Here is a 27,754-nt window from a genome sequence, read left to right as displayed (position 1 = left end):
CCTGAGCCGAAGGCAGATGCTTAACTGAGCCACCCAGGGAACCTTAAATTCAGTGTTTTAAATCCAGGTTCAAGTATGTAGCTTCTTGGCAGAAGCCTTGAGCTTCCTTTGCTGGTGCATCCCAAGTTCACCCAGAATCCTTTGGTTCAGTGATAACACCATGTTAACTGCGGTATAACATTTTTTTTAATTTTTTAAAATATTTTTTAAAGATTTTATTTATTCATGAGAGACACACAGAGAGAGAGAGAGAAAGAGAGGCAGAGATACAGGCAGAGGAAGAAGCAGGCTCCATGCAGGGAGCCCCACGTGGGACCTGATCCCGGGTCTCCAGGATCATGCCCTGAGTTGAAGGTGGCGCTAAACCTCTGAGCCCCCAGGGCTGCCCTTCTTTCTTTTCTTAAAAAAAGAATTTTTTAATTTATTCATCCATGAGAGACACACAAAGAGAGGCAGAGACACAGGCAGAGGGGGAAGCAGGCTCCCTCCGGGGAGCCCGATGCGGGACTCGATCCCAGGATCACGACCTGAGCTGAAGGCAGATGCTCAACCACTGAGCCACCCAGGCGTCCCTGTAATAACATTTTCTGATAAAATGTGAACAAAGTTAAGATTCAGTTTTGAGAAACTGGGAACAGTTTTGATAACTAGAGATATTTCCCAAGTATGATGTTTAAAATCCATATATGGAAAGTGCTTCCCTTTAATCCACGTATGGAGGGCATGAAGTCTAGACCCTTCCTCAGAAGGATCTAAAACACTTCTTTGGATGATTCCTCTGTGTTTAGATATACTAAGCAAAGTCATCATATTGCAGGGTTGTTTTTTTTTAAGATTTTATTTATTCATTCATGAGAGACACAGGCTTGATCCCGGGACTCCAGGATCACACCCTGGGCTGAAGGCGGCCCTAAACCGCTGGGCCACCAGGGCTGCCCCATATTGCAGTTTTTTTTTTTAAGGCTGAGGATGTACTCAAGCTAGGGGGTGAGACTCCCTATGGTTATCAGTCCTCTGCTGATATTCTCTGTCCTGTTCATCCTTCATTTTCAGGTTTACTGTGTGGATCTTCCCTAAGAGAAGACTTCTCCTTCCACCTATGACAGAGGAACTGCTACCTGACTAGTCTACCTGTCTCAACCACAAAGCTGGGCAAAATTATGTGTGAGGACACTGCTGTTAGACATTAGACACCATGCAGCACAAAACAGTGATCCTAGAGAGAAGGGATACTCATGAGGTAAGTCTCCAAATGCCTCACTGTTTACTTAAGGACAGGATTCTGATGACTCCAACATAATGAGCTAGAGTCCAAGCACATCACTGTGATCCTACTAAGCTGAAGAGGCAGAGAGCAGAGGTTAGAGTGGTAACAGTGGCTGGAACCTACAGGGCAAGGCAACAGAGAAGGAAGCTGCACAGAGAGGATCCCCAGAGGCCTGTGTGTGGATGAGGGGGAGCTGCTCGTATTGGTAAGGAGTACTGAGGAGACCCAGCAAGTAGTTACTACAAGGTTGAGAGCCAGCAGACACAGCAGAGGTTGAGCCCTGCCGGGGCTCCTCCTAGCACCTCCTCAATCCTCCAGGCATCCAGGCTCGACACCAGAAGGACCCATCTTAGAAGTGAAGATCTTGCCCTAAAGTAAGGGCTACAAAAAATACGCTTCAATAATGAGGGTAAAAAAATATACAGTTTCATCAATGAAACCTGAAAGCATTAGTTGCCTGAAGATCTCTATTATATATAAGAAATGCTAATGAAGGCAGCCCAGGTGGCTCAGGGGTTTAGCGCTGCCTTCAGCCCAGGGCCTGATCCTGGAGACCCAGGATCGAGTCCCACATCAGGCTCCCTGCATGGAGCCTGCTTCTCCCTCTGCCTGTGTCTCTGCCTCTCTTTCTCTCTGTCTCTCATGAATGAATGAATGAATGAATGAATGAATAAATAAAATCTTTAAAAAAAGAAAAAGAAATGCTAATGATCTTCAGGCTGAAGGGAAATACTAGATAGACATCTGAAACTACAGGAAGACATGAAAAAGCACTGGAAATGATGCTTGCCTTAAAAGACAACTGAATGTTTAAATCAGAACAGGAGCAGGCAGGTAAAAGGGATTATACTATTTGTAAAAACCCCTTTGTTTCTGAAGTCGTGTTTAATGTCGAGTTGGTAAGTGAAGGGTGCACGTTGTTAGCCCTAACGCAGCAGCTCTCAAACTTCGTGTTCTGTTTATACTCAAAAATTATTGAGGGTCCTAAAGAGCTTTTGTTTATGTGTGGATATATCTGTGAATATGTATCATGTTAGAAATTAAAACTGAGAAAAATCTTAAATATTTTTAATTACAATGACCCACTCAATGTTTAATTTTTGAGAGAGAGAGAGAACACACATGCACAAGCAGGAGCAGAGGGAGAGGGCGACAGAGAATCTTAAGCAGGCTCCATGCCCAATGCAGAGCCGAACGTGGGGTTCAATCTCAGGACCCTGAGATTGTGACCTGAGCTGAAGCAAGAGTCAGACGCTTAATTGACTGAAACACCCAAGTGCCCTCCACCCCACCCTGTTCAATGTTTATAACACATTTTTACAAAAGTAACTCTTTTCCAAAATAAAACTAGAAGAGTGGCTTTGTTTTGTAATTTTACAGATCTCTTTAAAGTATGGCCTTAATGGAAGACAGCCAAATTCTCATACCTGCTTCTGCACTCAGCCTGTTACAGGATGTTGTTCTGGTTGAAGTACATGAAAACAATATGGCCCCACACAGGTATGTGGTTGGAAAAGGAGGTATATTTAATAGCCTTTTCAGACAATATTATTCTTTGATACTACACCAAAAATTGACGAGTGATTTTTTCAAAAAGATGAGTTTTTTCTCATAAAAATTATCTCCCAAATTATGATACTGGGACAACACCAGAAACTACCCAGGTCTCCACACCATGGTTTTTTTTTTTTCTTTTTTTTTTTTTTTTTCACACCATGGTTTTTACAAAGTTTACATGAGCCTTCTGGAATCAGTAACCCAAAGCAAGGCTTTGCAGGCTGCAGGATAGGTCTGGCTTATTTAAAAGTCCAGCATTGCTGGAAAGTGCCTGGTTTCTTTGGCTCCTGGGCCAGGTTTACCCAGGTGAATTTTAGGCTATGCTATAAAATGGAGTTCATTATCGAATCTTAGGGTGACATTGTGACTTTCTTCTCCTCAATGAAAGATTCTTTTTTTCCAGCAGATTTATCCATATAAGTTTTGTTTTTCAAGACTCACGGGGTAGTAAAGGAGGAGACAAAACAAAAGATTTTTATTGAAAGTAACTTAAATATATAAACTTGAAAAAAATGAAAAGTACCTTTCAAGTCATTTTAAAAATTGTGTTAAAGATAAATCCAAAAGCACGTAATGATCTATAGTTAAACAACCCTTTCCCTATGAAGGCAAAATTATTGAGAAGTGTTTATTTTCCCTCTTGAAATGGCTAATCCAGGTAATAATATGGCTGTAGGTGGTCTATTCACATTGCTTCCTTCACTGCTTCTCTCTTTTAAACACACAAATCTTTCAGAACTACTATCACTGAGCTGCTGGCCTTTGCTTGGAAACAGAATGATACTTGGATCTTACAGGCCCAAGGCCCAGTGGACAGACAGGCTCTTGTCCTCCACGCTGGCCACCATGTCTTCAATGGCCTTCCAGTCAAGCTTGCTGAGGATGCTGCCAGTACTCTCAGACACACTGTCGATGCCACCAAAAAGAGGCTCTCGCTCTTCTTCAGTTGCTGACAAGTCCTATCAAATTAAGAAAGGTAGTAAGTTGTGGTCCAAGCCTGAGAAAAAAAATAAATGGAACATGAACTAAGCTTTCCAAAGGTTCTAGAGTTGCTCATCCACCAACTGGTGAAGCACACCAGGGCAGTGGTTGCCCAGCACATCTAGATTGACAACAAGCTGAACATCATCTGACACAACTAGATGTTGGCACCAGGTCTGAAGAATGGACACAATGGATTTTTATACTTGTAATAGAAATATCTGTTCTTACTTTTTTGATATTGTTTAATACAAATTCAAGGAAAATTCTGAAAGATAAACGCTACAGTACTAAGCCAAAAGTACAGATGCTCTGAATTACTACTTCAATCTTGCAGTATCTCCACATTTCATAAAAAACAAAAAACAGTAACAACTGGAGAACACAGAGAAATCACTAAGCAAACTTAAATCCGGAACAATGCTTACTTGTAGAAGGGAACTGTGACTCTCGCGAAGAACCGTACGGATGTCTGAAGGTACCGTCCAGGGACTCACCACGGTCTCCTCTCTCTCGTACTCTATACATACCTGTTTTGATTGAGGCGAAAGTTCTGCACTAATGTGATTTTTTGTACACTGCAGGCGACATGGAGCACCAGAACCTTTCAAGGGAAAAGGACAAAGCTACATGGGACTAAGTCATCTATATTTTTTTTTTGTTTATTCTGACTTTTATCATCAAATCTGAGGGAGTCACATTTTACCTAATAATTGAAGTTTTTAAGATTTAAGAAATCTCTGCAATTCAAGATGGGGCTCGAACTCACAACCCTGAGATCAAGAGTCACTCCACCAATTGAGCCAGCCAGGTGGCCCTTACCTGATCTTTGAATCACAAGGTCTTGGATATGGTTTTTAATAATTTCTGCCCTGTCAGTGTGACGGAAGGAAACGGAATTCTGGCCACCTCTTGATTTTAAAAAATAACAGGAACCTCTAGGACAAGGAGGAAAGGCTGCATATAGAACTGTGGAGAAGTTCCAACCACAGAGTTGGGTGAATGCACACTGTGGTGAAAAGCAAAACAGCTAGTAAAACAAAAACTTGAGATTGAAGGGTAATAAAGAATAATATTTTAACCACGAGGGTAGGCGGTCTCTCCAAGGTAGACAGAAACAAATGGAGATGGGGTGCTGAGGTGGTTGCTCCAACCAGTCAGGCTGTGAAAGAGATCAGCAAAGGCTATAACCACCAACTAATGCCACCCCCACTTCTGCTACAATTAATTTGTTAATTAGACTTTGATACTCATCAAATGAACATAATTATTGCCATCCAAAAACACTGACAAAATCATCACCAAAATCAAGAACTTAAAGTTAACGGTTCTGCATTTTAGGATAAATCTTTACCTGTGGGGAATCTATACACCTTGAGAAACTGTCCCTGGCCTTCTCTCACCTTGCTTTCTGCAGGGATGGCTTTGTAATTTCCTCCTTTTCAGATCAGAGTGTATCGCTCTAGGATTTGTTCGGGATATCCAATCTTAAAATACAATATCAAACAATGCTGTGAAACTGTGCATGTGCAAAGCTTTCCAAGTTTGGGTGTTCATGCCCCAGTGTGGACAGTGGACGCTTTCTAAGGTAAAAGGTCAGTGATATATTAAGAAGAAACCCCACAGTGGAAACTAGGCTGGCAAGCACACCAGCTGCCCTCGAAGAAAGCACTCTCTGTAGGACAGTGACCACCACCGCCCAATTTCTTTATAGCACATAAACAATGTTTACAGTGAGGAATCTGAAACTGAACAGTAAAACTGAATCCATCACCTGTACCACCCTCAGAAGGAAACCCTGTTCCTCCTTGTGCTCTACCTGTGTCAGTCCGTGGGCCATACTCTAGACACACAGCCACGCTAGACACTTGGAGTCCTACCCAATTTCATCCTGTCACAGGCAGGGCTACTCCTGGACAATGAAAGAAATACTTCTGTTTGCCTTTCTATGGGCAAGGCCCCATGCGAGATCATAATTCACTTCAAGAACACAAAACCCTGGATCTCTGGAGCTTTCATAAATATAATACCAGGGTACATATCAGTTCAACTTATTTTTAGGGGCAACATTGTATTTTGGGGTATTTTATCTGTTAAACTAACACTGCTAAATATTTGTTTAGAAAAGAAGGAAACAGCTTTGGAGTACTCTAAACTAGAAAAAAATTTTACAAAAGATGAAAGATTAAAATGAGAGACTTTAAAAGAAAAGAAGTCTGGGATGATACAATTAAAAGCACAGCAAGTGATGCTTCTAGGACTCATATTGATCCTAATAACTACAGCCTTGAGTTTTAATGCACTCAGTGGGGGAAAACTATGGAAAAAGAACCTAAGAGAATTTCTAGGAAATACAGACATCAACAGTCAAACCTGACAAGTTAAACAGCAGACACTGCTGAATGGAGAGGCAGTAAAGTGGAAGACGTGTCTGCAGGGGAAGAGGGCGGCACCGGATGACAGGCAGAGGGAGGAATAGACTCATTCAGGTCTCATCATTTTTATAGTGCACGTAATCAGTGTGTTCATCATTACACCTACCAAAGTTAGTTATTTTCTGTAAATTAGGATAACGCCACAGAGCTCACTCAGTTAATGTAAGACGAGGTAAGGTCATGCTCAGGCTGTGTTCACACAATGCCCGGCATCCAGGAAGTCCTCTGTACTGTTAGCTGGTGTCGTTGTCCTAAGGGGGTCCAAGCAGGCCCCTGTACTTTCCAAAGCCTCCGTGGCTTCAGCTGTAAGATGGGGATGACAGCGGCCCTGTTTATCTACCAAGGCTGTTTCAGAGAGCTCACAGGAGAATAAGGTGGAAGTGCTTTTGAAATGGTGAAGAATAACATGGGGTGAGGAGGGGGCCAGGGCTGGATCTTAATTCGTAGGAATTAAGATCATGACCACTTCCTCTCTAGTTGATCAGAGCACAGCTGATTTGGAATCCCCAAACTCATGGGCCTGTGTGCTGCATGACTGTGACAGAGGCCCCCTCCTGAATTACTGGTTTTTATGTTCAGTTCTGCGCTAAGCCCATGTTTTCACTTTTTTTTTTTAAAGATTTATTTATTTATTTATTCATGAGAAACAGAGAGAGAGAGAGAGATGCAGAGACACAGGCAGAGGGAGAAGCAGGCTCCATGCAAGGAGCCCGACGTGGGACTTGATCTCTGGTCTCCATGATCACACCCTGGGCTGCAGGCGGTGCTAAACCGCTGTGCCACCAGGGCTGCCCCTGTTTTCACTTTTATAATCCGTATTTTCCAGGTAGGAAAATTGAGGCTTTTACAAATGGGTTAGGAATGTGCTCAAAGCTAAAGAGTAAGTGCTGGGTTAAGGTTCCAAAGAGAGCTAATGCCACACCCTGTTCCCTAAACCCCTGGACCACACAGCTGTACCCCTCATTCTAAAATCTGTATTTGAAATTTCTAAGAGTGTTATGATTTTGAAAAAATGTAAGTTGAAGAACTTTTCTCTTTATTCATCCCTTACCTTTTTGGAAGGTAACTGGAGAAGGCACAGCCTTTCTTGCTGCCACATTGGCCCCACCTCCTTTATTCTGTATGGTAAAAGTAGCAGTTCCTATAAAAATGAGCAAACTTCTTTAGGTTCCTGTATGCACACCATGATTTTTCACATGTTGTACTGTAAATCCTTTGAGGTCGGAAACTTTTTAATTTATTTTTTATTGGTGTTCAATTTACTAACATACAGAATAACCCCCAGTGCCCGTCACCCATTCACTCCCAACCCCCGCCCTCCTCCCCTTCTACCACCCCTAGTTCGTTTCCCAGAGTTAGGAGTCTTTACGTTCTGTCTCCCTTTCTGCTATTTCCCACACATTTCTTCTCCCTTCCCTTATATTCCCTTTCACTATTATTTATATTCCTCACATGAATGAGAACATATAATGTTTGTCCTTCTCCAATTGACTTACTTCACTCAGCATAACACCCTCCAGTTCCATCCATGTTGAAGCAAATGGTGGGTATTTGTTGTTTCTAACGGCTGAGTAATATTCCATTGTGTACATAAACCACATCTTCTTTATCCATTCATCTTTCAATGGACACCGAGGCTCCTTCCACAGTTTGGCTATTGTGGCCATTGCTGCTATAAACATCGGGGTGCAGGTGTCCCGGCGTTTCATTGCATCTGTATCTTTGGGGTAAATCCCCAACAGTGCAATTGCTGGGTCGTAGGGCAGGTCTATTTTTAACTCTTTGAGGAACCTCCACACAGTTTTCCAGAGTGGCTGCACCAGTTCACATTCCCACCAACAGTGCAGGAGGGTTCCCCTTTCTCCACATCCTCTCTAACATCTGTGGTTTCCTGCCTTGTTAATTTGCGCCATTCTCACTGGTGTGAGGTGGTATCTCATTGTGGTTTTGATTTGTATTTCCCTGATGGCAAGTGATGCAGAGCATTTTCTCATGTGCGTGTTGGCCATGTCTATGTCTTCCTCTGTGAGATTTTTCTTCATGTCTTTTGCCCATTTCATGATTGGATTGTCTGTTTCTTTGCTGTTGAGTTTAATAAGTTCTTTATAGATCTTGGAAACTAGCCCTTTATCTGATACGTCATTTGCAAATATCTTCTCCCATTCTGTAGGTTGTCTTTGAGTTTTGTTGACTGTATCCTTTGCTGTGCAAAAGCTTCTTATCTTGATGAAGTCCCAATAGTTCATTTTTGCTTTTGTTTCTTTTGCCTTCGTGGATGTATCTTGCAAGAAGTTACTGTGGCCAAGTTCAAAAAGGGTGTTGCCTGTGTTCTCCTCTAGGATTTTTAAGGAATCTTGTCTCACATTTAGATCTTTCATCCATTTTGAGTTTATTTTTGTGTATGGTGAAAGAGAGTGGTCTAGTTTCATTCTTCTGCATGTGGATGTCCAATTTTCCCAGCACCATTTATTGAAGAGACTGTCTTTCTTCCAATGGATAGTCTTTCCTCCTTTATCGAATATTAGTTGACCATAAAGTTCAGGGTCCACTTCTGGATTCTCTATTCTGTTCCATTGATCTATGTGTCTGCTTTTGTGCCAGTACCACACTGTCTTGATGACCACAGCTTTGTAGTAGAACCTGAAATCTGGCATTGTGATGCCCCCAGATACGGTTTTCTTTTTTTTTTTTTTTTTTTTAAATTTTTATTTATTTATGATAGTCACAGAGAGAGAGAGAGGCACAGAGACACAGGCAGAGGGAGAAGCAGGCTCCATGCACCGGGAGCCCGACGTGGGATTCGATCCCGGGTCTCCAGGATCGCGCCCTGGGCCAAAGGCAGGCGCCAAACCGCTGCGCCACCCAGGGATCCCCGGTTTTCTTTTTTAAAATTCCCCTGGCTATTCGGGGGACAGACAGAAATCCTGATATTGATCTAGTACATCCTGATATCAGAACTTGATTTGTGAAAAATGCCTACCTCTTTAGCCAGACACACAAAAGAAACAGATTCCCAAATAAGTCGTATCTAAATATTGACTGTTCAATTCTATTACAAAAAGATCATTAGTTTAAAAAAGATTTCTGTGATCTTCCTATTTCAAAGCAATGGAACAAACAAAATCCCAGCACAGGTAAGTTTTTATCAATCCTGCAGCTTGCATTCTGCTGAGAGGAGAACTGCTTTTCACTAAAATTTCATTTTACTAATGCAAACCAACTCTGGAGACAAGGAGTCCACCAAATTATACAAAATTTTTGTTTTCAAATTATACAAAATTTTAAAAAAAGGTCAGAGTCTTACCATGTGGCCAAGGAGGGCCTTGAGGATGCCCCAGAGGTTTCCCCTTTCGGATATAACTCGGTCTGGATATATATCTGAATTTTCCAGGTTGATTTGTTGGAATATTGTGACCATATTTATTCTCTCTACAGTAGAAATTACATAATTATTACATTCCTAGAATCTCAGTAATAAACTATATTTCAAAAAGCCCAAATTCTAGCTCAGATTAATATATTCATTTGACGTTGCTTTTTCTATACCTCAGGGATAACATTTCGTGTTTTGACAATTCTCAACAAATTATTCTTCATATCTCACACCTTAAACTTCATTTGTTTGTTCAAAGAAATTGGTTATCTATTTTAAATTGCCTATGTATTTGGCAGTTATGTATTTTTAGTACCCTGTTTTATTTTAGAAAAGATTCGAGGGAGTCTGTGCTATTTTGAGTAGACCCCAAATTATACATACACAAGTAGTCTGATTACATGTGGGTTCGTGTTGGGAAGAGATGGCGGAGAGGCGAGGACTGTTTCTGCAAGAGTGGAGCCAAGGGGAGAAACAGGGAGAACAGTTAGGTGGCAAATTACAGAAAAGGAGGAAACAGAATTGAACGGATATCAAAATTGCATTGATATCCAGTATGCCGGAGTGCACTGGCACATCTTACAGACGCAGTGCCATTTTTGTCTTTTTCCTTGGTGACTCTATAAACTTGTAAAGACCTCATAATTATGGGAACATGTTTTTCTTTACTTGATTATCGTACTTCTGAGCAGGGTAGATGCAAATATACTGGACGTGGGGGACAAAAGCACTAAATTCTGCTTACTGCACCTGACATAATCTTGCCGAATGACCTGCCAAACTTTGTCTTACCTTCTTGGAGAAAGGCAGTGTTGCTCTTGGGAAATTTGAGCAGCTCTGGGTTTGTGAGGCAAGGCTTTCTGTGCAGTTTTTGGTAGCTGTACTGATTCAGATAACAGTTCGTTCATCAGACTGTATGCTTGGGAGATCCGCTGATTATAGTGGTCCGCGAGTAACAACCTTCAAACAAAGAATTAAACAGCATTTAGTAAAAGACTCCTTTTCAGTTCATACTTCTAGAGGAAACGTAATGTTTGAAGATGTCCTAGCATTTGCTTTTTTTTCAATGCTTTTCTTTTTTTTTTTTAATTTTTTATTTATTTATGATAGTCACAGAGAGAGAGAGAGAGAGAGAGAGGCAGAGACACAGGCAGAGAGAGAAGCAGGCTCCATGCACCGGGAGCCCGACGTGGGATTCGATCCCAGGTCTCCAGGATCGCGCCCTGGGCCAAAGGCAGGTGCCAAACTGCTGCGCCACCCAGGGATCCCTTCAATGCTTTTCAAATGCAAATTCATATTTCAGATTTCTGAAAACCATTAGGTGGAAATTTTTTTTTTTTAAGATTTTATTTATTTATTCATGAGAGACACAGGGAGAGAGAGAGAGAGGCAGAGACACAGGCAGAGGGAGAAGCAGGCTCCATGCAGGGAGCCTGACGTGGGACTCGATCCCAGGTCTCCAGGATCATTCCCTGAGCTGAAGGTGGCTCTAAACCACTGAGCCACCTGGGCTGCCCCCATTAGGTGGAAATTGAAGGTACCTATAGTTACGACCTTTTGGGTATTTTCAAAATACACCTACATATCTGGATTGGGGGAGGGAAGGCAACAGCAGAAATAAAAGCCTGAAAATTCAATGGAATAAACGATATTTGAAAGCGAATTCCTTAAAAGGCTCATGGAGTCTATTTTCCTTGCAGTTATCTCCCATGATTTTCTGTTTATGGACAGAAAGGGGCTATGTGAAGACTAGAGCTGGTCAGGCGTTGTCAATGCCTCGGGTGTGCAAACTGGGGAGCTCACCTGTCCTTTTCGTTCTTCATCTTTTGTCTCAGCCTGATTTCCCGTGAAGTCATGTAAAACTGCAGGAGAAATACCCAGTTAGTCTGTGATTGTTTAGTTCAAATAATTAAGCCACTGTGATGCAGGGAAAACATGAAAATTCCACTAACCAATTTTAATACCAAAGTTTTTTTTTTTTAAGATTTTATTTATTTATTCCTGAGAGACACAGAGAGAAAGGCAGAGACATAGGCAGAGGGAGAAGCAAGCTCCCCATGGGGAGACCAATGCCGGACTCGATCCCAGGGCCCTGGGATCATGACCTGAGCTGAAGGCAGATGCTCAACCATTGAGCCACCCAGGCGTCCCTTAATAGGAGGTTAAAACGTCTTTTTGCCATTCAGGAAAACAGTGTAAAACACTGTCATATTTGATGAAGCTTCCTATCTCAGCACAAAACATGAAAATGTTAATAAAGCATCATGTAATTAAAATCTGGTTTAATAAGTGGGATGCAAAATCTATTTTAGTAGCTAAATTCATGTATTTTCTCAAAAGAAGAGAACCTTATCAGCTGCGTTTAAAATTTTTTTTAATTTGAATTCAATTAACATAGTGTCAGCTGCATTTAAAATGGAAAAAAAGAACACTGAAGTGCATTTGCTCTCTGCAGATCCTACATGGAAGTAGTCAGTAATAAATTAAAGGTCTTATTAATTTCTGATATAAATTCAAATAAGGGGTGCCTGCGTGGTTCAGTTGGCTAGGCATCTGCCTTCAGCTCACGTCATTATCTCAGGGTCCTGGGATTGAGCCCCACATCAGGCTTCCTGCTCAGGGGTGGCCTGCTTCTCCCTCTCCCTCTGCCACTGCCCCTGCTTATGCTCTCTGTCAAATAAATAAATAAAATCTTTAAATAAATTCAAATGAAATTTGTAATTACAACCCCTCACTAACCCCATCCCTCACCTAAACAGTAGCTAAAAATAAACAAGTGTTTGTAATTGTGAAGGAGTGGTCACAAAGTCTATGAACCAAGCAGCCCCTGTGCCTTCGATTAATTTATCCTAAATCTGGACACAGTTCTATCTTGGGTATTTGCTTGGTTGAGAGGGTGACATCAGAAGTCACCCCCCATGGGTTGGAGGAACACATACATTAACACATGCACCTGAAGATTCTAGTCATGTGCCTCACTGCTGACAAAATGTTATATTAATTAAGATCGGGGCACCTGGGTGACTCCATCTGTTAAGCACCCGACTCTTGATTTTGGGTCTCAGGGTCATGAGATCCAGCCCCGCGTTGGGCTCCACACCATGGGGCCTGCCTAAGATTCTCTCTCTCCCTGTTTCCCTCCTTCCAGCTCTTGTGCATGCACATGCTCTCTCTTTAAATTAAAAAAAAAAAAAAAAAAGTTTTATTAACATCAACATGCTTTCTCCAGACACAAGTATAGTGTACAATTTATGTAAGAGTTCACCTACTTTGCACCATTTGGTGCTTTACTGTGACCACTTTATCTGGAAAACTCGCTTTTATAGAACATGTTTCCCTAATGATGCTGAAAAAAATTAAGTACTATTATATTTTATTTCAAATTACAAAATAAAAGATAAACTATGTATAATCCAAATGTAATTTTCATAGTAATGTGATTATCAAAATAACATTGCTTTATTTCACCTTCTGAAGAAAACTGTTTCTGACCTAGCCATGGTGACGTCCACAGTCAGGGCTCAGTGAACAAATGTTGACAGTTTTTATTTTTTTATTTATTTTTTATTTATTTATTTATTTTTATTTTTTTATTTTTTTATTTTTTGTTGACAGTTTTTAAAGGGCAGTGCGCGTGTGCATGCACACACACGCACAATTGTACCCTTGGTACGTGACTGGACCATACTCTTTATTTTTTGTAGATAACTTATGGATACAGAATTTTTATTACACACACAGTCAGTGTTTAATTGCCATTGACTCTCACTGAAAATTAAGGGAATAGCTCTAACTGGTCACCAATTACTCAACATCTTCACTGGGTTAAAATTAGCTACAGCCGTAATTAGCCTGGGAAGGGAAAGTATTTAAGATAGTTCAACTTCTAGAACATGGTTTGTAGAATACCTTGCTATATTTTATTAAGGTAATTAACATTTTCTGACAAGCAAAACTGGTGACATTTCTGTCTAATAAAAAAATGTATCCAAATTATGTTAATCCTTTTCCTGAATATTTGCTAAAGAAAAACTGCACACATTCTGTGCTAATTCCTTTGCCCCTGATACTGCATACTTACTGGATTGCTCCTCGGGCAGAAAGGGTCATGTTCTCGCCCTCTCTTTTCTGCCAGCTGGTTTAAGTACTCTGCCATTCTTTCCTTGCGTTTTCTTTTCATCCACACCTGAATTTCTCTTCTTTCCTTCTCCGTTCTTTGTGTTCGTCTACCAGAAGAATGCTGAACACTGAGAAATATAACAGTCAAGGCATCACTTGATTTTACATTTTTTTATGGATATAAGTAGAATCACAACTAAATGCTATTTATTTGGAAAGGGATTTTTTAAAAGTAATTTCTACACCCAACATGGAGCTTGAACTCACAACCCTGAGGTCAAGAGTCACACATGCCGCCGACTGAGCCAGCTAGGTGCCCCTATTTGGAAAGATTTTTCCCATTCTCGAAAAGTAGTATATGTGCATTATCTCTATCAACTTGCTCCAACCTGTACCCTGAAATCCATTGAAAATGATCTCAGAAAACTCACCAAAAGCCTCTTCATCCTACTGGATTTCTCTAAAGCATTTAATATAATTGGCTCTTTTTTCCTGTGTTGAACTCTTTCCTACATGAGTCTTCTAACTGAAAACACTCTGTAGGCTCCTACATTGGCTACTTCTCTGCTCACCACTTCCATATTAATGTCTTGAAAGGTTGTTTTTTACTTCTTTACCAATCATCTATTCCTGGACTAGCTCAATCGCTTCCAAAACTTCTACTACAGAGATGACTTCTAAACAGCTGCCCTTGTGGATCTAGCCTCACATTCATGCTCATGCCATACTTCCCACGGGCTGACCTGAGCTAATGCCTGAGCATGGCAGGCATAGTATGGCTGGCTCATTCCTGCAAGACACAGGACTCTTCTGGGGGGGCAGTGTTGGCATGATATCTCACCATTGACCCAGCTGAAATTTTCCTAGAACACTGTACTCTTAACATTCCACTTACTCAACCCTCTCCCCTCCCCCTTCTGGTCTGATGTGTTCCTCTACTTCTGTGATTTTCCACCTTTCCCTTCATAGGCCTTTCTCCCAATAATTGTCTTGCACATCTATAAAATTTTTTTTTGTAAATTTTTATTTATTTATGATAATCACACACACACAGAGAGAGAGAGAGAGAGGCAGAGACACAGGCAGAGGGAGAAGCAGGCTCCATGCACCGGGAGCCCGACGTGGGATTCGATCCCGGGTCTCCAGGATCGCGCCCTGGGCCAAAGGCAGGCGCCAAACCGCTGCGCCACCCAGGGATCCCTGTCTTGCACATCTAATCCTATCTTGGTTTCTGCTTCTCAGATGATATGAACTGACACAAGTAGTACTGATAGTGGTCTAAGAAAACACGTAGTGTGAGATAGGGATTTGGGGGGTACCAAAGCACCCAGCATACGAGAACATCATCCCAAGTGGAAGGTCACAGGTACAAGTGATGTGGTTTGTACTGATAACCTGCTTTTCCTTCTGGAAATCTGGATTTGGTATCTGCCAGGCAGAGGCTGCCTACCCAACTAGCCCCCAAGAAAAACTCTGGGCACTGAATCTCTAAATGAGCCTCCATGGTGGACATTATCTCACAGATGCTGTCATAACCTGCTGCTGGAGGAACAGTGTCCTGTTGGGACTGCACTAGGATTCTTGAGACCCTTGCCTGGTTTCCCTCCGAATTCACTACATGCACTCTATTCCACTTGCTGGTTTTGCTTTGAATTATCTTGCTGTAATAAATTAAGTCATGAATTTTGTAAGTCCTCCCAGCCAATCAGCGAACCTAAGTGATCTCCTGGAGACCCCTAACACAGGATCAGATCTACACTGGCCCTGCAGTCTGACAGCTGCCCCAACTTTCTCTGGCTCCTGCCCCTTTCTCCCTCACAAGTATTTCTCCAAATAAATCTCTTGCTCACCTAAATCTCATTTTGGTATTTGCTTCTTGGATGTGCCAATGAATATTACTAACTGATTATATTCTCCTGGCACCCTATAACGTATCTGAAACTACATTCTCTATCTTGCCAAAGAAATCACCATCAACTCAGTCATCCAAATAGAAAATCGTTCTCACTTCCTCCTGACAGCCTTCAGGTTTACTCATGATTACTACCCTACGCTCTCTATTCTGAGGTCCTTCAACTTGAGACTACTGAAGTAAGACCTCCAGTTGGCTCCCATTTCTTTGTTGATCCCCTTACTATTTGTAGATAAGGAATAGATGCCTTTGGCCTCCAATCTATAACCAGCACACCTAGCCAGTCCCTCTCTCTCATTCCAAGGCATAAACTCCAGTCACACCTAACTCCTGGTCCACATCTGATCATCACTCCTTTGCATTTTATATTCTTGCTGCCTTGAATACCCTTTCTACTGTTTATAAGGAACACAAATTTCTATTGGTCCTTTGAAATACAGCTCAAATACTGTAACTAGTGAAGCTGATGCCTTTGACGGACTCTCCCTGCAAGCTCTCATTGCACACTGACATAATTTGGTCTTATATCACTCTTTTTATATTTCTATCTCCATTCAATAGTACAAACCTGTCTTTATCCTAATTCCTGACATGATACATTATTGATGAAATATTCATAACATTCATAAGGTTAACTAATATAAACAAGTCAGGAGGTATATGTATCTCAAGGAAGCATTAGGAGGAGAGCCAGACTTTATCCTATTAGTAACCAGTTCTTGGATCAGGACAGGTTGCAAGGAAAAACATTTTAACCTAATATTCCAAGAAAAGACTATTTAATATGTATTCTAAGGATTAATATTTAGGGTAAATACTGTGGATGAAGTCTTTAATTGGGTGCCTCCGTGGCTTAGTCGGAAGGGGCTGAGTCTTGATTTCAGCTCAGGTAATGATCTCAAGGTCATGATATCCAACCCCAAATCAGCTCTGCACTCAATGTAGAGTCTGCTTGTCCCTCTCCCTCCTCTACCCACCCCCCAACTTGTATGCATGCATGCATATACACGCTCTCTCAACCTCTCTAAAAACAAATGGATAAATAAAATCTTAAAAATAAATCATTAATTACTTCTAAAAAGAAAGGATTAAATTATGTGGTACTTAAAATGATGAGAACTTCCAGGGAAGATGGTAGAGTAGGAGAACCCTAAGCTCATCTCATCCCATGGATATGACTAGGTAACACTCGTATCAGTGAAAATAACCCAGAAAATGATCAAAGACTAGAAGAACAAACTCCACAGCTAAATGTAGAGAAGATGCCATATCAAAGAGGGCAGGAAGGGTGGAGACACGGTCGGGGGCTAAGTGGAACCACAGGACTGTTTGCTGCTGGGAGGGATGCTGTGGGCATGGAGAGGAGAGAGAAACAGATCCTCACACTGAGGAGCCCACACAGGAAAGATGAATCCCCATAGCATTTGGCTTTGAAAACCAAAGGGCCTGAATTTTGCAAGTTCTTATAATCAGCAGGACTTAAAACCTAGAACTTTAAAAATCAGCAGGCTCAGCTCTGGAAAAGCCTGGAGGGAGAAAGGAAACTGAGTCTCTGCCCTTAAAGAGAAAGCACAAGAGACAGCCCTGCAGGATACAACATAGAAGCAGCATTTGAAAAATGCCAGGGCATATGGGAGGGAGGTTTGTTTGCTAACCTCACACCATGTGCTGGATCTTTGGGAAACTTCTCCAAGAACTAAAGAGCTGAGAGACACCATTTCTGTTCCCTGCCCTGAGCCTAGACACAGGGACACATGCTGGACCTGCACAACACTGACTCTATCTAACTTGCTAACAGTGCACAAGCCCCCATATTTTCCTGCAGGCCCATCCCCTCCAGCCAGGACTCCAACTCTCCTCCAACAGCAAACCCACTCAAATCATGATAACATGGCACATCCCACCCCACTCTCCTATGGACTCACCTCCTCCAATGTGCTCTTTGCCAGAGCCCAACCAAAGCTGTGCCACAGCCTGGCAGTATACAAGCAGCTCCAACAGGAGCCAACACCACTCTAAAGTGACTCCTGCCCCAGGGAGGGAGAAATAACGACATATAACTATCAGACCATAGCCTCAGCAGTCAGGTGGAAGCAGACATCTGGTCTGACTACAAGCTCTGCCCACCAACAAAAGCTTCTCTGGGGACAACACACTGCACTTCACGGCTACTGCATCTCTGGCAAACACCTGGTCCAGCTCAACTCAAGCCCAAGGTGACCCCCAGACTGGCTCACTAAGAACCCAGGGACCACATCTTGTCCACAATAGGCAAAGAAAGCCATTACACACAACTGGGCTGAGAGAAAAAGTGACTCAGCCACAACATCAGGGTACATGCAATACACAGAGGAGACACCCCTGAAGTGTGCCAGGTTCTAGTAATTAGGGGACACTGCACTGCAGGGCACTATAAGACCTCTTCTTCATAAGGCCACTGCTTTCAAGGGCAGGAGATGTAGATGACTTCTCTGACACAGAAAAAGAGTTACAAAGAGTTAGACAAAATGAAGAGGCAGAGGAATGTGTTCCAAAGAAAGACCAGGACAAAAATCACAGAAAGAAACCTAGGTGAAATAGACATAGTAATATGACTTAAAGAGAACTTAAAGTAGTGGTTATAGCTCACTGGAAAAAAAGTGAAGGACATCAGTGAGACCCTTAACAAAGAGATAGAAAACATAAAGAAGAACCAATCAGAGATAAATAACAATATAAATGAAATTAAAAACACACTAGATGGAATGAATAGTAGACTATAAGAAGCAGGAAAATGGATCAAAACTTGGAGGACAGAGTAATGGAAAGCAATCAAGCTGAACAGATGAGAAAAATAATACAAAATAAAAATAGTGCCCCAGCAACACCATTAAGTGCAATAACATTTGCATTATAAGGATCCCAGAAGGAGAAGACAGAGCAAAGGGAGAAAATTTATTTCAAGAAAATAATATCTGAAAACTTCTCAAATCTGGGTAGGGAAACTAAAATTCAGATCCAGTAGACACAGAAATCCCCCAACAAAATCAAGGAGGTCCATACCAAGACACATGTTAATTAAAATGGCAAAAAAATTAGTGATAGAGAATTTTAAAAGGAGCAAAAGAAAACAGTTACATACAAGGGAGATTTCATAAGGCAATCAGCTGATTTCTCAGTAGAAACTGGGCAGGACAGAAGTGGAATGATATATTCAAAGTGCAGAAAGGAAAAAACCTGCATCCAAGAATACTCTATCCTGCAAAGCTATCATTCAGAATAGGAAAGACAAAAAAGAGTTTCCCAGATACAAGTTTTAAAAAATTCATGACCACTAAAACAACCCTATAAGAAATGTCAAAGGGGGTTCTTTTTTAAAAAAATATTTTATTTACTTGACAGAGAGAGAGAGAGAGAGAGAGAAAGAGAGCGAGAGCACAAGTAGAGGGAGTGGCAGGCAGAAGGAGAAGGACAAGCAGCCTCCCTGCTCAGCAGGAAGCCTGATGTGGGGCTCAACCCCAGGGGCCTGGGATCATGACCTGAGCTGAAGGCAGGCACTTAACTGACCGAGCCACCTAGGTGCCCCCAAAAGGGACTCTTTGAGTGGAAAGGAAAAATCACAAATAGGAGTAAGAAAAGGAGAAAGTGCAAAAAGAATAAAAATAAGTATGTATAGGGACCCCTGGGTGGCTCAGTGGTTGAGCATCTGCCTTTGGCTCAGGGCATGATCCCGGCATCTGGGGATCGAGTCCCACATCAGGCTCTCAGCAAGGAGCCTGCTTCTCTCTCTGCCTATGTCTCTGCCTCTCTCTCTCTCTTATGAATAAATAAATAAATCTTAATAAAAAAAAGTATGTATAAAAATCAGTCAAGGAACTCTCAAAAGGATGTGAAGCATGATACCATACACCTAAAACATGGGAGGTGAGGAGAAGAGTAAAGAATGGGTTCAAACTTAAGTGCCCATCAACTTAATATAGACTACTATATGCATAATATGTCATATACAAACTGAATGGTAACCACAAATAAAAACTGATAACAGATATGCAAAAGACAGAGAAAGGAATCCAAGTATATCACTAAAGAAAGCCAGCAGGGCGGGGGGGGGGGGGAGAAGAAAAATGAAAGAAAAAAAAGGGGGGGAGGAAGAAAGCCAGCAAACCATGAGAAAAGAGAGCAAGAGAAGAAACAGAAGCAGCACAAATAATCATAAAACAAATAACAAAATGGTAATAAGTACATACCTATGAATAATTACTTTGTTTTTTTTAAATTATCTATTTATTTATTCATGAGAGACACACAGAGAGAGGCAGAGGCACAAGCAGAGGGAGAAGCAGGCTCCCTGTGGGGAACCCGATGCAGGACTCGATCCCAGGATTCTGAGACCAGGACCTGAGTTGAAGGCAGACGCTCAACCACTGAGCCACCCAGGTGCCTCTACTTTGTTCTTTTTTTAAAAGATTATATTTATTTATTTGACAAAGAGAGACAGAGTGCACAAGCAGGGGCACAGCAGAGTGAGAGGGAGAAGCAGGCTCTCTGCTAAGCAGGGAGCCCTAGGAGGGGCTTGATCCCAGAACCCTGAGATCACGACCTGAGCCAAAGACAGACACTTAACCAACTGAGCGACCCAGGCACCTCTACTTTGAATATAAATGAACTAAATGCTCCAATCAAAAGATATAAGGTGACAGAATAGATAAAAAAAAGCAAGACCCATCTATATGCTGCCTACAAGAGACTCATTTCAGACCTAAGACACAACACATGCAGACTCAAAGTCGAGGGATGGAGAAGCATTTATCATAAAAAGGGAAGTGAAAAGAAAGCTGGGGTAGCAATACTTATACCAGGCAAAACAGACTTTAAAAGACTGTAGCAAGAGACAAAGAAGGACACCACATAATCATAAAGGGAAGAATTCAACAAGAAGATATAACAATTGTAAATATTTATGCACCCAACATGGGAGCATGGAGCAGGGGAGCACCCAAATACATAAAGCAGTTAATAGCAAACATAAAGGAAATTATCAGTAATAATCAATAATAGTAGGGGACTTTGACATCCCATTTACATCAGTAGATAGATCATCCAAACAGAAAATCAACAAGGAAGCAGTGGCTCTGAATGACACTGGACCAGATGGATCTACAAGATATATTCAGAACATTCCATCCTAAAACAGCAAAATGCACATTCTTTTCAAGTGCACATGGAAAATTCTCCAGAATAGATAACATATTGGGCCACAAAACAAGTCTTAGCAAATTCAAAAAGATCAAAGTCATACCATGCAACTTTTCTGACCACAACACTATGAAACTAGAAATCAACCATAAAAATAATCTGGAAAGAGTATAAATACATGGAGGTTAAAAACACACTTTGGAACAATGAATGGGTCAACAAAAAAATCAAAGAAGAAATTAAAAATACATGGAGACATATGAAACTGAAAAGACAATGGTCCAAAATCTTTGGGATGCAGTAAAAGCTGTTCTAAGATGGAAGTTTATAGCAATACAAGCCTGCCTCAAAAAGCAAGATAAATTTCAAATAACCTAACCTTATACCTAAAGTAGCTAGAAAAAGAACAAACAAAACCCAAAACCTGTAGAAGGAAGGAAGTAACAAAGATTAGAGCAGAAATAAATGAAACGGAAACTAAAAAGCCAAGAGAACAGATCAATGAAACCAGAAGCTCAACCTTTGAAAAGATTTTTAAAAATGATAAACCTTTAGCCAGACTCATCCAAAAAACAAGAGAGAGAGAGAGAGAGAGAGAACTCAAACAAAATCAGAAATGAAAGAGAAGAAATAACAACACCACAGTAAGAGACTATTATGGAAAATTATATGCCTACATTTGAACAACCTATATGAAATGGAAGAATTCCTAGAAACATCTAACCTCTCAAAACTGAAACAGGAAGAAAGAGAAAATTTGAACAGACTGGTTATCAGCAATGAAATTGAATCCATAATCAAAAAACATCCAAAAAACAAAAGTCCAGGACCAGATGGCTTCACAGATGAATTCTACCAAGTATGTAGAGAAGAGTTAATTATCAATTCTTCTCGAACTATTCCAAAAAAAATAGAAAAGAAAAGAAAGCTTCCAAATTAATTCTATGAGGCCACCATTACCTTGATACCAAAACCAGATAAAGACACTACAAAAAAAGGAGAACTACTGGGGCACCTGGGTGGCTCAGCTGGTTAAGCATCTGACTCTTGATTTCAGCTCAGGTCATGATCTTGGGGCTGTGAGACTGAGTCCTGTGCTGGGCTCTGTAATCAGCAGGGAATCTATTTGAGATTCTCTCTCTGCCTCTGCCCCTCCTCTCCATGTGCTTTCTTCTCAATCTCTCAAATAATAAATAAATAAATCTTTAAAAAAAGAGAGAACTACAGGCCAACATCTCTGATGAACACAGATACAAAAATCCTCAACAAAATATTAGCAAACTAAGTTCAACAATATCTTAAAAAAATAATTCACCACAATTAAGTGGGATCTATTCCAAGAATGAAAGAGTGGTTCAGTGTTTGCAAATCAATCAAATGTAATACATCACACCAACAAGAGAAAGGATTAAAAGAACTATATGATCATTCCAATACATGGAGAAAAAGCATTTGACAAAATTCAACATCCATTTATGATAAAAACCTTCAATGAAGTAGGTTTAGAGGGAATATACCTCAACGTAATAAAGACCATATATGAAAAACCCACAGCTTATGTCATACTCAATGGTAAAAACTTGAGAGCTTTTCCCCTAAGATCAGGACAAGACAAGGATGTCCACTCTCATCACTTACATTCAACATACTGCCAGATGTCCTAGCCACATAATCAGAAAAGAAAAGAAAAGAAAAGAAAGAAAAGAAAGTGAAAAGGAAGTGAAAGATCTGTACTCTGAAAACTATAAAACACTGATGAAAGAAATTAAAGATGACACAAACGAACGGAAAGATATTCCATGTTCATGGATTGGGAGATCAAATACTGTTAAAATGTCCCTACTACCCAAAGCAATCTACAGACTTAATGCAATCCCTATCAAAATGCCAACAGAATTTTTCACAAATAACCCCACAATGTGTATGGAACCACAAAAGACCCCAAGTAGCTAAAGCAATCTTGAAAAAGTACAAAGGTGGCAGTTACCACAATCCCAGATTTCAAGATATACTACAATGCTATAGTAATCAAAAGAGTATGGTATTGCTGCAAAAACAGCCACATTAAAAAAAAAAAAAAAAGAAAAAAAAACACAAAAAACCAGCCACATAGCTCAATGGAACAGAACAGAGAGCCCAGAAATAAACACACTATTATATGGTCAATTAATCATTGGCAAAGGAGAAAAGAATATACAATGAGAAAAGATGGTCACATCAACAAATGGTACTGGGAAAACTAGACAGCAATATGCAAAAGAATGAAACTGGACCACTTTCTTACACCACACAGAAAAATAAATTCAAAATGGATTAGGGACCCAAATGTGAGACCTGAAACCATACAAATTCTAGAAGAGAGCACCAGCAGTAACTTCTCTGACATTGGTTGTAGCAACATTTTTCTACAGGTCTTCTGAGACAAGGTTAACAAAAGCAAAAAATAAAGTATTGAGACTACATCAAAATCAAAGCTTCTGCACAGCAAAGGAAACCACCAACAAAACTAAAAGAGAACCTACTGAATGGGAGAACATATTTGCAATGACATATCTGGTTAAGGGTTAGTATCCAAAATATATTAAGAACTTACACCCCCCCCCCCACACACACACAAAAGAACTTACACAACTTAACACCAAAAAAGCCAGAAAATCCAATTTAAAAATGGGCAGAGGGGATCCCTGGGTGGCGCAGAGGTTTAGCGCCTGCCTTTAGCCCAGGGCGCGATCCTGGAGACCCGGGATCGAATCCCACGTCGGGCTCCCGGTGCATGGAGTCTGCTTCTCCCTCTGCCTATGTCTCTGCCTCTCTCTCTCTCTCTGTGTGACTATCATTAAAAAAAAAAAAAAAAAATGGGCAGAACACACAGACATTTCTCCAAATGGCCAACAGACACATGAAAAGATGCTCAACATCATTCATCATCAGGAAAATGCAAATCAAAACCACAATGAGATGTCATCTCATATGTGTCAGAATGGCTAAAATAAAAAACACAAGAAACAAGTTTTGGTGAGGATACGAAGAGAAAGGAATCCTTGTGCGCTGTTGGTGGGAATGCAAACTGGGGCAGCCAGTTTGTCTGGAAAACAGTAGGGAAGTTCCTCAAAAAATTAAAAATAAAACTATCCTATGACCCAGTAATTCCACTACTAGGTATTTACCCAAAGAATATAAAAATATTCATTCAAAGGGATGTATGCACCCCAACGTATATTGAAGCATTATTTACAATAGCCAATTAGGAAAGTACCTCAGGTGCTTACTGATAGATGAATGGATAAAAAAGTGGTCTGTATGTACCATAGAATATTACTCAGCCATAAAAATGAATGAAATCTTGCCATTTGCAACAGCATGGATGGAGCTGGCGAGTATAATGCTAAGAGAAATAAGTCAGGGAAAGACAAATACCACATGATTTCACTCATATGTGGGATAAAAGAAGTAAAACAAAGAAAAAAAATAAGAGAAAACCAAAAACAGACTCTTTACTATAGAGAACAGATGGTTACCAGAGGGGAGGTGGGTGGGAGGATGAGCTAAATAGGTGATGGGGATTAGGAGTACACTTGTCTTGATGAACACTGATTAATGTACAAAACTGGTGAATAACTATATTGTACACCTGAACCTAATATAACAATGTATGTTAACTATACTGAAATTTTTAAAAATCTCACGATAAATTAAAAAATATATAAAAATGACAATAAAAATAAAATGATGAGACTTTGGGATAACTCCCAGGATACAGATGTGCTGCTGTATTAAATACATCAGTCTGTCTACTGTTGGGGAAGGGGAGGAGAGACACAACCTGAATAAACATCACAGAAAGTATTTATGAAGAAAAAAAAACTAAGTTTTGTATTTCTTTCATAAAAATCACGTTAAAAAATGGCCAATTTTGAATATTCCTGAACCATAAACATTTTAAGTGGGTTAACATGAATTATTCACGGATTACCTGGAGATATTCCTAGCTTGTTGTTCTGTTAAACCAAGCTCCTCACTGGAAACTCCATCTTTTGTTATAAGGTCCTCAATAATGTCTGCAATATCAGTTAATCCAGTCATCTGGAATGGATCTACTGAAACGCTTCATTTTCAAATGCAATTTGAGAAATATAAGTCAGTATATATACAATGTGATTACATTAAGCAGAAATGAACATGTAAACTTTAAAAAATGAACATATAAAGCTATATCCTCTATGAGCATAAATGAACACAAAGATGATAAACACAGATCTAATGTTGTTCCTTAAACTTTCCAGTAATCCTCAGCACAAAAGTCTAATCATCAGTTATTCATGACTTCTTACGTGCTCTTAAAAAAGCAAACATAAGGCTCAGGAGATAACCTCCACCTGTCCTGCCTACTGAATACACACACAGTAAAAGATATAGCAAATCCAGTCTACTGAATTCTAATTACTTATGCTAAAAGAGCAAAGGACATAGTAAAGCAATCCTTAGCTTCTTAAAACACTCCATTCCCAATGAGAATTAATTCCTTTGAGTCTACAAAAAAAAAAATATGTAGTGTAGTAGCTCACATACACATGAACAATAAAATTTCCAAAACACACAGTTTACACCCAACCTTAAGTAAAACTGTGAATTAATTCTTAATATATTTACCTCTCAAATAAATCATCACTGTTATTCACACCTTAAAAGAAAAGAAACATTATTAATAAAAATTTAGGATAATTTTTTTCTACTTTCATCTATTAACCTGATTTAGAAATTATATAACCAGAAATTGCACTATTTTTTAAACCTCCAAATAGGTTTAAAGATATATTTATGTATGTAGCCTATTTACCCTCCTTTTAAATATGCTATTTGGTAGTGAATACTCTGCATCTTCAGATTATTACTTTTTATCTGAAGTAGGATAGGAAGTACACTTGAAGAGGAAGTATGCTTTAGGAAGTACAGTCCTCCTTTGCTTAGTACACAGTTTAAAATACTGAAGTTAATTTACTAAAACAAAGCAAAACAAAAAACCCAAAAAACAAAAATGCTCTAATGATCCTAAAGTAATACATTTGGGAAAATATCTAATTTAATTCCAAGAAGACATTACTTGGAAGAAAAGGACCTAAAGAATAATTTTTAAACCTTGTCCAATATTAACTACATGTCTTTAGAGCAAAACACCTAATCTACTCATTTTTTATATGTTTAATACTCAAAGAGAATTGAGTTACTATGGGGGAAAGTATTCTGATATCTCTTCTCAAAAACATTTTATTGTTGAGATTCTCTTAAATAAATCCACCCTGCCCCAAAACTTACACATCTATATGTTTTTAGTATTTATTTTACTTTCCTAAGCACATGTTGTTTGGTTTAATTTATTAATCCTCAAATAAAGACTTTACATTATTTTTGTACTCAGAGTTGGGGCATTTGTGAGGCTTTAATAGCAATTAATTAAGTTTAACTATTTTTTTAAAGATTTTTTTTTAAATTTTAAGTAATCTCCTTACTCAATATGGGGCTCAAAGCCACAACCATGAGATCAAGAGTCACATGCTTCACCAACTGAGCTAGCCAGGGACCCTTTAAATTGAATTATTAAGAAAACCCTCAATTACTAAATGAAAAAAAATGGTAATGATGTAGGTATAGAGTAATCAGATATAAAAAGGTCTGATTGCTAAGAAATGAAATTTCTTTTCTGATTCTTTTTATCAAAGGACAGAAAAGTGGTGTATCCAAATAACTACCTTTAACAGTAGTTACACAGGAAGACTGGATCCTTACTTTATTTTTTTTTCTTACTTCATTTTCAATCCATTTTTGGAACTCTTCCTTTGGGGCTGCCATTACAATTTACCAAACACAATAGATCGGCTTTATTCCTTCAAAATCACAATTCCTTCTTTTTAATTCCAAACAATGACACTCAGCCTTATTATCTACTCCACTTATCAGAGATGCCTCTGGAAATCTTGTGGCTATTACCGAAAATTAAATCCATCCTCAGTGAATAAATTATTTGCCACTGTTAAGAACACTCACAAGAATCAGCTAAGAAATAGAAGGCAATTCAAAAGAGGGTATCTTTTTTGAGCACCAGAAGGAAGAGAATGACTATCCATCTTTCTAAGATGCCATCTTTAGAAAAGAAAACATCCATTAGGGTGTCTAAATTCTGTACTCTAAAAAATAATAATTTGATTTCCTTTTTAATTTACAGTAGACATTGAATACTAGAGAAAAATAATTATCCATCTTTAGATGTGTTATGCCATTTATTGACAGTTGGTCCTTGATCTACATTCATGAGGTGGGGACCCAGGGAAGCCAGTGGAGTAATTCTCGTCTGACTCTGAAGTAATCTCTTATTAGAGAATTTGGAGACGTGCATGTGTAACTGTCTCCAAGGCAGGAGACATCCTTTCTTATCTTGCATCCTAATTTAAGAAGCTACTACAGGGGGCGCCTGGGTGGTTCAGTTCCTTAAGTGTCTGCCTTGTGCTCAGATCATGATCCTGGGATCCTGGAATGGAGTCCCATGCTGGGCTCCCTGCAAGCAGGAAGCTTGCCGCTCCTTCACCTCCCCACTCCCTGTTCTTAATTAATCTCTCTCTCTCTCTCTAATAGATAAACAAAATCTTTTTTAAAAAAGGAAACTATTACATCCCTGAACGAATACTTTCAATCTTACTTTTCCTACTCCTTTCTTTTCTTCTTCCTTTAAACATTTTAGAGTGGTCTTTATCCCCATCTTGATATGATCTTTGACTTCATTTCTCTTATTTTTCTACTTCTTTTTACTGTCAGAATTGTTAAGTAGTCTATCAGTACAGCCTCTTGAGCCTGTCTTTGTCCCCAAACAGCCTTCTTCTACTCTTGATATTACCTGAAAGTCCCCAAAGTCCTTAACAAATTCAATCTTTATTCATGACATT

General features: G+C 39.8%; 1 protein-coding gene and 1 long non-coding RNA gene across 32 annotated transcripts in view; one reads left to right on the top strand and one right to left on the bottom strand.

The window, feature by feature from the left end:
* Positions 1–1,103: 1,103 nt before the first annotated feature.
* Positions 1,104–27,754, top strand: part of LOC140632641 (uncharacterized) — a 52,123-nt gene continuing 25,472 nt past the window's right edge. The window contains exons 1-2 of the long non-coding RNA XR_012030250.1: positions 1,104–1,240; positions 2,648–2,767. This is a non-coding gene — a long non-coding RNA (uncharacterized lncRNA). The remainder of the gene's footprint in view (positions 1,241–2,647; positions 2,768–27,754) is intronic.
* Positions 3,273–27,754, bottom strand: part of CPLANE1 (ciliogenesis and planar polarity effector complex subunit 1) — a 137,439-nt gene continuing 112,957 nt past the window's right edge. For 23 of the 31 annotated variants that reach the window (XM_072824844.1, XM_072824843.1, XM_072824848.1 and 20 more), the window contains 10 exons: positions 25,470–25,500; positions 24,793–24,924; positions 13,695–13,860; positions 11,417–11,475; positions 10,406–10,573; positions 9,545–9,669; positions 7,292–7,381; positions 5,209–5,292; positions 4,234–4,409; positions 3,273–3,783 (listed from right to left, as the gene is read on the bottom strand). In XM_072824844.1, coding sequence (XP_072680945.1) covers positions 3,616–3,783; positions 4,234–4,409; positions 5,209–5,292; positions 7,292–7,381; positions 9,545–9,669; positions 10,406–10,573; positions 11,417–11,475; positions 13,695–13,860; positions 24,793–24,924; positions 25,470–25,500 — 1,199 coding nt within the window. In that variant the 3' untranslated portion in view covers positions 3,273–3,615. Of the gene's footprint in view, positions 3,784–4,233; positions 4,432–4,576; positions 4,744–5,208; positions 5,293–7,291; positions 7,382–9,544; positions 9,670–9,850; positions 10,062–10,405; positions 10,574–11,416; positions 11,476–13,694; positions 13,861–24,792; positions 24,925–25,469; positions 25,501–27,754 lie in introns of those variants that run through there. The other 8 variants (XM_072824849.1, XM_072824858.1, XM_072824872.1 and 5 more) reach the window with 6 other exon arrangements.

Source organism: Canis lupus, chromosome 4, assembly GCF_048164855.1.
Source record: "Canis lupus baileyi chromosome 4, mCanLup2.hap1, whole genome shotgun sequence".
In the NCBI taxonomy this organism is placed as follows: Eukaryota; Metazoa; Chordata; class Mammalia; order Carnivora; family Canidae; genus Canis; species Canis lupus.
Note: the sequence above shows the minus strand (reverse complement) of the source record. Positions and strands in the feature narration are given on the sequence as shown.